Source organism: Teleopsis dalmanni, chromosome 2 (genome assembly GCF_002237135.1).
Source record: "Teleopsis dalmanni isolate 2A chromosome 2, ASM223713v2, whole genome shotgun sequence".
NCBI classification, from domain to species: domain Eukaryota; kingdom Metazoa; phylum Arthropoda; class Insecta; order Diptera; family Diopsidae; genus Teleopsis; species Teleopsis dalmanni.
The window spans coordinates 222,481,998-222,491,460 of record NC_051847.1 but is presented as its reverse complement, the minus strand read 5'-3'; the positions used below and the strand labels follow the sequence as shown (position 1 = coordinate 222,491,460).

General features: G+C 28.6%; 1 protein-coding gene across 1 annotated transcript; it reads left to right on the top strand.

Moving 5' to 3' along the window:
- The first annotated feature begins 398 nt into the window (after nt 1-398).
- On the top strand, nt 399-7,149 carry LOC119685003 (synaptic vesicle glycoprotein 2B-like). The gene is made up of 10 exons (XM_038099169.1): nt 399-768; nt 854-1,015; nt 3,524-3,686; nt 4,374-4,495; nt 5,754-6,060; nt 6,134-6,241; nt 6,297-6,423; nt 6,502-6,785; nt 6,846-6,973; nt 7,039-7,149. Exons 1-10 carry the CDS (start codon nt 642-644, stop codon nt 7,071-7,073), a joined length of 1,563 nt encoding a protein of 520 aa, XP_037955097.1. The 5' UTR covers nt 399-641; the 3' UTR covers nt 7,074-7,149.
- The last annotated feature ends 2,314 nt before the right edge of the window (nt 7,150-9,463 follow it).

The following is a 9,463-nucleotide window of genomic DNA, read 5'->3' as shown; positions in this document are numbered from 1 at the left end:
ACCTTTGGTAAATAGAATACATTTAATTTAAAATATATATAACTATATGTTAGGTATTAAGAACTTACTTAATCTCATATTTTGCATAATATTTACTACATATTTATTTTATAATATTATTCTTTCCATGTCAATTATAAAAAGTGGTATGATTCATTTAAATATTGTAATTTTTCCATTGAAAGTGCTTACCTTACATTGTAGATCTCGCTTTCGTACTAAACAATCTACTAACTGAATATGCTGTCTCCAATTAACGTACATTTTTATTGTAGTATGCAAACATAAATGCGTTAAGATAAAGTGTTAACGTTTGACATACGAAGAATCCATTTTAATTGATAATTTCGATAAAAATAATATCTATCTTAGTGTGGCTGTGCTCTGTCAGCTTGCACTAGTATCAATATCAGTCTTCTACACTCGCCGCGTTCGACAAGTTCTAAGTGTTGGCACTTGGAACGGGGAAAACATCTAATTTCATAAGTTGTATTTTATAGTTCAGTTTTAATTTGTTCAGGGCATTGGAATGGTGTGTCTTACGGAAAACAGTGCAACCTATAATTCTAGTTTTAATTAAAAAATTAAATTCAAATCACATCAAATTTATATATAAGTAAACAAGTGAGCGTGTCTAGAAAATGGCAACGAAAGATATATTAGAAACAATATCGGTTAATATTGATAGAAAGTTACAAAATAAAATTTCGGAAAACTCGAAGGATAATGAAAAACGTTATGAATATGAGGAGATCTTAAATTTAATTGGTACTTACACGAAAGTTGGCATTAAAATTATTAAAAATGAATCATTTAATACGAAATAAAAACGAAAAATAATAATTTTTTTAAGGATTCGGTTCAACACAATGGATCGTTTTATTCACATGTGGGTTGCTTTTAATGATGGTCATTAATGAAACGATGGGGATGAGCATACTCACAATCGCTTCTCAGTGTGATTTCGAAACGAATTCCGTTCAAAAAGCCATATTAAGTGCGGCCTGCTTTATCGGTACGTTTTATTAATACAATTTATTTTAATATAAGATATTTAAAATTATTAGATAAATATTATTATTTTGTTAACATTGATATCGAGTATAGCACTATGCCACATTTAATATGTAAGCAGAGCAATATATTTAATATGGCATATATTTGAGTGATATGCAAATTTTAATCAGTGCTTAATAAAATATCTTAGCTGTTTGGAACACATATTTGCATATGATTTACTTCAACTACGTTTCAGCTTAACTAATTAAAAAATTAATTAAAATAAACTGATGTCAATGCGGTTTTATAAAAGAAAGGGTTGTGCCCTTGACAACTTTATTATTAATAATATTTGTATATGATTTTTAAAAATAAGATATGTTTTCGAAATTGATTTTTAAAGCTAGAAGTGTTTTATATGGATACATGTATCTTTTATAAATATGCAAATACCCTTCAAACTTATTCTTTATTTAATGTAGATCTTATTACGCGAGAAAATGCGAGAAAGGTAATAAGTTAACTTAATAAAGTTTAAGCAGAGCCCATTTCAGCTTCTCATCAAATAACCAAATCCATCGTTTCATCGTAATAACCTATATAGGTAGAAACTTATGTTATTTCGACGATTCTCAGGATCAAAAAAGGTTGTTAGTTTTATTGTTTTTCCATACAAATCTCACAAGTCTTGGAAGTATTTTAAACTATTAAAAAATCCTTAGATGTTTTAAAATGGGAAGTCTTGCAATTATCAAATAACTACATATATTCTCTTCATTGCGTTTTATTAGAAGACGTGACGTTAGTGCCTCTTATATTAATGATTTGGTTTCTGTATTTTAAGTTAATATATATATAGCACATATGTATTGCTTGGTTCCACTAGAAATCAACTTCCGAAGAATCTTTATTAATTGTTTCATTTGTTTTAGTTGCAACCTATGGTTGTTCTGGCATTTTAGTTCATTTTATTTAATATATCATTTAGCCTTATACCATTGCAGGTACTATTGTAAGCATTCTAATGACTATTTTTTCTTTTTGGTGCCATTTTATTTTGATATCAGTAAAAACTACTTTTTTTTTTTTAATAAAAAAATTGATGTTAAATTAATTGAATAAAATTAATATTTATAGTTCAAGTTTAAAATTTTTATTTTATACACATTTCCTTCAAATGATATAAATATTAAACTGAATACATCTTCATTAACATTTCTAATCGCTGTATACTTTATAATGAATCTAAATAATAAAAAGCTGAAGTTCAATAAAAATTGCAGACTTTTGTTCTTGATCCTTTTTTTCGATACATTTTGATAAAGAACAAATTTTTGACTACACATTTTATATTTCTTGAGAGCAACAGCTGCTTATCTGTTAGAACTAAATAGCCTACTCGTTATCTTCCTAGTATAATAATATTTTAAAAAAATTTTAGCAAAATTAATCAGATAATTTTTACGTAGTTTTATTTTATATATATTATCTATATAAATTTTACATTAGATTTTATTTAAAGTCATGCATACTTATGAATCATCATCATCCGTGACTATACAGTTCATGTAGGACTTAAACTTGTCTAACAACATCCTTCCATTCTTCTCTGTTTTTTGCTTTTGGTTTCCAATTTCTTAAGTTCATTTCTTCTAAATTCTGCTGACCACTATCTTTCCATTGTTTTCTTGGTCGCCCTCTTCTTCTGCTAGTTCCTATTTCGTTCTCATAAATATTAAGCGGTACTCTTATATCCGGCATTCTTATCAGATGTCTAACCCATCCCGTTTTCTTGCTTGCTTCAGTTTCAGTTTATCAGTTTATGTTACTATTGGGCGAATCAATATTTTGTACATTTCTAGTTTTGTTTTCTCATACTTATGAATAATAGATCTTTAATAATTAGTATACAGAGATATAGTTTTTTTGAAAAATATATAATTAATAAAATACTATGCCATTAGACTTCACTCAGTATCTTCAATATTAAGAAATTACAGAACGTCAATCTTATGAGATAAACCAATAATATCAATTAATTTATATTATTAATTTTTAATATTAAAATAAATTTTACTAATAATTTAATTAAAGAAGTGATATATATCAATCTGCCCGTTAATGATTAAACTAAATTAACCTAAATTAATTTAATTTAATTTATTAAAAATTATGCAAATAATCGCATATCTGGTCGCAAATGTTATCTGTTTTATATAAACTGCAAACAAATATTTTAATTAATATTTTATTGTTTATAATGCGTTATATATACATTGCTCTAAGTATATAATAAATGACGTATTCATGCATTTACAATAAAAGTGAGTTATCTTAACTTTGTAGATACGCAGTTTCTCAAAAAGTATTTTAAAAATAAATTTTAACAATTTCTACAACTTAGATGTTTGCTCTGGTTTTTAAAATATTTAAACTAATTTAAATTGTTAATTCCTTAATAATTAAATATTATAAATGTGTATTTAATTATTTACTTAAATAAATAATAAATTTTAAATTTCAGGCATATTATTGTCCTCATATTTTTGGGGTTATTTGAGCGATACAGTTGGGCGCCGTCTTATACTTATATACGCCTCCTTAACTGGAAATGTTTTCTCAATTGTTTCAATGTTTATACCGAGCTTTTGGGCTTTTGTGGCAACAAGGTTTTTGGTTGGTATTTTGTAAGTAAAAATAATTTTATATATATGCATAATTTATATTGAACTAAAACTAATCATTAATATTATTTACGCAAGTCTTTACGCAAGTCATCATAAACTCTTTATCATAACCATGCAAAAATGTTCATGTTTCAATTAAATTCACTTTAAAAAAGAGTCAGTTATAAATAAAACCCCACCACTTCTCTTACGCACACCAACAGCTCTCAGCTACTAGCTATAGAGCATAATATATATTCTTATATCTTAGAAATAAATGGAATAATAACCAATGCTCCTATTAATAGCATTTACAAATTTCTTTAAAACCATATATAAATATTATCAATATTAAAATCATTTTTATCTTCTTTTAATCCTATTGTGGATTCCTTAAAGAACGGACAGTTCTTTGTGAGAAGTGTCTACAGTTGGGTAGCTGCAGAAGAATTATTTCACTAGAGTCATTATAAAAATTAGCAATAATAAATATCTTCTAGGTATAACAAAAATTATTCAAATGAAAATAATTTTAGAAGATAAATACTCTTTAAACAAAATTCTTGTTTTAAGGAGGTAGATGAAAAAATTATTTATCTTACGTATGATGTACGTATCACACACATTTAGACCTTGTCATATAAACATTTTTCTATAACACCCATATTGAAAGTATATTATAGAATACATATTTCATTCTTTTTCTAGTATTGCAGGTGCCTCATCAACCACTTATGCATACCTGGGTGAGTTTTTCATAGCACGTCATAGGCCAGTGGTAATTAATTACGCCAGCATGTTTGTAGGAATTTCAATGGCCTACGTCCCTGGTAAATATTCATAAGTTAATAATATTTTAATATTTTTATTATACAATATTTCTACTTATAGTTTTACATAATTAAATGTTTATGAAAATAAATATGCACAATTGTGATAAATATATATACGGAAATAGTTTGTTCCTGAGAAGATAATATTACATTAAATATTTTAGCATTTTTGTTGAAATTGAGTGTGTTTTATATATTAGTCTTATTTCAGAGAAAAGTATTTTTTTAAATTAATTTACATAAAATCTTAGAAGATCGATTCGGTATTACTACTCAAGAAATGAAATTGCTCTCTACCATTTTGATAAAAAAATAAAGTGAAATGGTTTAAAATTTTTAAAATGGCATAGAATCGTTTATTCTTCTAATCCACACCTTTGCATCCTGATCTAATCCACACCATGTACTTCTCTCTTGATACAATACAGTTCAAGATTTGTCTCGAAGAACCTATGCAGTGTGGTGTGGTACACTATTTTAGTGCAAAAATCAAAAGTTACTGATCATAACCTGGTCCTATTTTGCGAATAGCTTATCGTAAATGCTGCATAGTGCAAAAATGATTCATAATGTGTCATACCATGATAATCGAAGAAAACTTGATCTTGATTCTTGAACGATTTTAAGGCAATCTTTTTGGGGTTGGCTATTTTTTGCATGGTGCTCGCTTGACGGGTCCATTGATTCTGGGACGTTTGCATAGATCCAAGTCTTATCTCCAGTTATCATACATTTTCTCTTACTTTTTTTTTCTTGTCAAAAAGCTTTGTTTAATAGACTTCAAAGCGACGTTATTTTTCCTAATAGTAGTGTTTTTGGAACCAAACGAGATTTCACTCTTTTTTGACACAAGACCATGTTCAAAATGGTATGAAACGATTCAATTGAAATGTGAACAGTGTCGAGGTCTCTAAATGTCAATCTAAATTTTTTAAGTATTAAGTCTTTCTCGACTTGATGTTCTGCCTTTAAACGTTTTCTGTCTCCTTTGAATTGCTTATACCACTTGGAAACTTTATTTTTGAGACATAGACCGGTTACCAAAGTCCTATTGCTCTAGCGAAATTTTTATTACACACATAAAATTTAGTCCGTAGTCTTTGTTCAACAAATCCTCTCTATTGGAGGAACTATTGGATAAATATAAAAAAAACTTGAAATTTTGCACAGATGTCAAAAGCCCATGTATTTTAAATTAAAAATTTTTATTAGAAATTTTAATAAATTGAAAATTTACAATGATTAATTATTGCAGCTGTTGCATGGTTAGTTCTATCAATGGACTGGACATTACACATAACTGATGATTTTGATTTCCGACCTTGGCGTATTTTAATCCTATTTAATTTGTTGCCTGGCTTCATAGCATCTTTGGTTTTGACTCAATTACCAGAAAGTCCAAAAATGTTGCTTGCGTTAAGTAAAGAAGAAGAAGCTTTAAATGCAATCAATTGGATCTGCAGGCGTAACACTGGGCGTCCATTATCGGATCTAAAAGTTTTTCATTTAAAAACAGAATCACAGCCGATACAAGAAAATGTACTGATCATAAGTAAATCAGCGTAAGTAAATTTAAGTTAAAATCATTCTTATTTATTTTTTTTCTTTATCTTCAATAATTTTTTAACTCCTCAGTTTAACTGCATTTAAAAAGATGTGGAGGGAAACGAAGCCACTTTTTAAACGGCCACATGTCCTAAATTTTATCATCTCCTGTGTCGTCATGTGTGGCGTTTTCTTAAGGTATACTCTAATTATTCTCAATTATTTCCACAATTTAATGATTAAATGATTACAGCTCTACTGGTATGGGTCTGTGGTATCCTGAGATACAAAATCGTGTGGGTGGAACAAATGAAGAATTAACTGTTTGTAAAGTCATTGATGCGTCAATAGAAAAGAAATCGAGAATTGGCAACGAAACTGTAAGTACACGAGAATAGACATAATATATTATGGTATAACTGAATTTATTGTAAATATAATGAAAAATTTTATTTTAGTTATGTGATGATACTATCAACACAAAAAGTTATATAGATTCTATTACATATGGCTTAACGTACGTTGCTGGCTATATAATACTGGGCATCATCATAAACCCTATTGGCAGAAAAGGTGTGATGATTGGTGCCTTATGTTTATCCGGTTTGTGTGGTATTGCGTTAAATTGGCTAGTTCAGCCCATCAGCATTGTTGTGGTCTTTTGTTTGTTTTTAATGTTGCCTGGCTTATGCATTTCAGTATTGAGTGGCGCTGTGGTGGATTTGGTGCCCACACATTTGAGGTAAATAAGTTCTTATTAGTAACAGTTTTGATAAGACCGATTTATTATTGCATACTTTAGGGGTAAAGCGGTTTGCATTTGTTTAATGTTGGGACGTTCCGGCAGCGTCATTGGCAGCAACATTATCGGGGCCCTTCTCGAGTCATATTGTGACTTGACTTTTAGTTTATTCACTGGCTGTGTACTATGTATGTATTAAAACTTTGTCTTTGAGAAATGTGTACATTTACAATAAGTTTCCCTTTGCTTTTAGTGTGTGCAGCACTAACGCTGGTTCTGCCCATATGAACATCATTATTCGTTTTTTAATAGCAAACTCTTTAATTTAAGTATTACAATTAAATTTTTTATAATGTTAACAAATTTATAATTAAGTTAAAAAATAAAGAGAGTGCAATGCACTCATAAATTATAAACGTTTATTGTGTGTGTAAAAATATTTGTTAAAAGACAATTATTTTTTAGTAGAACAGAATTGCGTGGCTTAATATCATTATACTTATTTTTTCTGAATTATTTTGATAGTGATTCTTTTAATGGTAGCTATCTAAACAAAATATTAAGATTTAACCTCATTAAGCAAAAATATTTGTATTTCAAATGCAATTCATCATTTGAATGAGCTTTTTAGAAGTTTACTCATATTTTCTTTAGATTAGAAGGCAGAATCTTTTAATCCGAAACTCTTGCAATAGACGATGCAGCACAATGGATATTAGAAATATTAGAGATAGCACAACAGCATCAAATCAACATTATCTCGGTATCAGGGCACAACAATGTACGACTACATGAAGTCTTTAGGGAAAAAGTGTATAGACCAATCAATTCCAGATGGATAAAGAAAGAATTGTATGCACACTAAATAAAGCAAAAATTCTCATTCCCTTTATGTTATGATTGCACGATTGAGACATGTAATGAAAACAAGAGTTTGCATTAGTTTGATGGCCAGGTATTTTGTGCTTAACCTAAGTGAAATATTAACAATATCTTGAAGATCCCTATGTCGTATATTGGATGATTGTTTTTTAAATTTACATCTCATTGATTATGGTATTTTCATTTATAATTTAAATACATTTAATATAATATTGTATATTATATTTAAATCTAGATAATGGTTTGTTTATATTATACGAGTATACTATATATCAAGTTTTCAAAATCAATATATTGATTTGGTCGCCATGCTCCAGAATTGCATATAATATATTCAAAGTTTTTAATATGCTTTTATGAAGCCTCTCGTTCTTCTTCTCGCTTGAAATTGTGGTAGTTTTTCCAATAAGCAATATATATTTTTCAACCGAAATTGAGTCATAAACCTTAATTAAAAAAAAAAACGAGTATTTTGGATGGAGTGGAGATTGGAACTAGATCGGTATAGTTTAGTACAATTGAACAGAAATAAATTTGCAGTGAATGGCATGGTTTTTCAAATAAAATTATATCAGTTTGATGCTCATTTTATTTTTCCGAGATAATCTTTAGTTAAGAGGAATTCCAAAATAGTTCACTAAATCATAATAATGATCCTGAGCATTGTGGGAAAATATTGGAGGACTTCTTTGCTTTATCAGAGTAAATATGACAGTTTCAAAGGAGAAATTATCTACTATGCAGGCATATTGACTTTTTTCTCTTTTGATTTTTCTCATTATATACTCGAAATATAATGATCGAAAATAGTTTCGAAAAAGTCGGTACGTTTCTTTGGAATATACTTAATGTTTAGGTACATCCATTCAATCGAAGCTTGTTGTAGTAAAAGTTTTTAAAATTTAGCTGAGCGAAATGAAAAAATCAGTAAATGATACCTTCTGATAAAAAAAGAACGAGAGGCCTATTTTTGAATTCTCGCGCTTATCCAATCGGTAGATTTTTTTTTATTTTATTCAAAAAAAGCCGCAGTTTTTGACCAAACACTCCACCAATATCATCAACCAAGCACCGTACTCTCCAGATATGGCACCGTGTGACTTTTTCCTCTTCCTCCGACTCAAATTGCAATTGCGAGGAACGCGTTTTGAGATCATAGAGGCCATAAGGTAAAAATCGTCACGCGAAAATTTTTCGACTTCTTTGTATAGACGCCAAACAAAAACTAATTGTACGATATTCGTTAAACTTCGACAGAATGTGTATAACAGTGTTGCCAGCGTGAAAATAAAAAAATTTGCCGATTCGATAAGCGCGGGAATCACAGTTCCCGTGAATAAGTTCTTTTTTGATCACAAGGTATATTTGAATGAGAATCCTATTGTCAATAATTTAAAATTTTTTATCGAAAAAAATGCTGAGATATTTGAGAGATAGCATGTTTATGAATATTTATTAACCGATGGTGAGCAGTAATAGGTCTCGGTAGTTTTGGCGTCCTGTTTTGTTCCTTTTTTTTTATGCATAGATACTGTAATATTCTTATAGTAGTTATCATATGTATACATAAAACAAAAATTAGAAAATGTTTTTGTCCTATAAGATATATGTAGGAGTTTTGTTTTAAATTGTTTTATTTTTGATTATATTTGCAAAACATGATTTGTTTAGCAATGCAGTATATTTCATGATGGCATCTAGCAGATATAAGTATTTTTCGTTGAAAGTTAGATGTAATCGTACTAACTCTATTCAAAGAAATTTTAAAACATTATGGGAGACTAAATCAGTTTTTA

What these genes read in the sequence shown, in the direction of transcription:
- LOC119685003 (XM_038099169.1), top strand. Translation starts at nt 642, where the DNA reads ATGGCAACGAAAGATATATTAGAAACAATATCGGTTAATATTGATAGA. An exon ending in TTCAATGGCCTACGTCCCTG is followed by an intron (nt 4,496 to 5,753) that starts GTAAATATTCAT and finishes TAATTATTGCAG; the next exon opens with CTGTTGCATGGTTAGTTCTA. An exon ending in ATTCACTGGCTGTGTACTAT is followed by an intron (nt 6,974 to 7,038) that starts GTATGTATTAAA and finishes CTTTGCTTTTAG; the next exon opens with TGTGTGCAGCACTAACGCTG.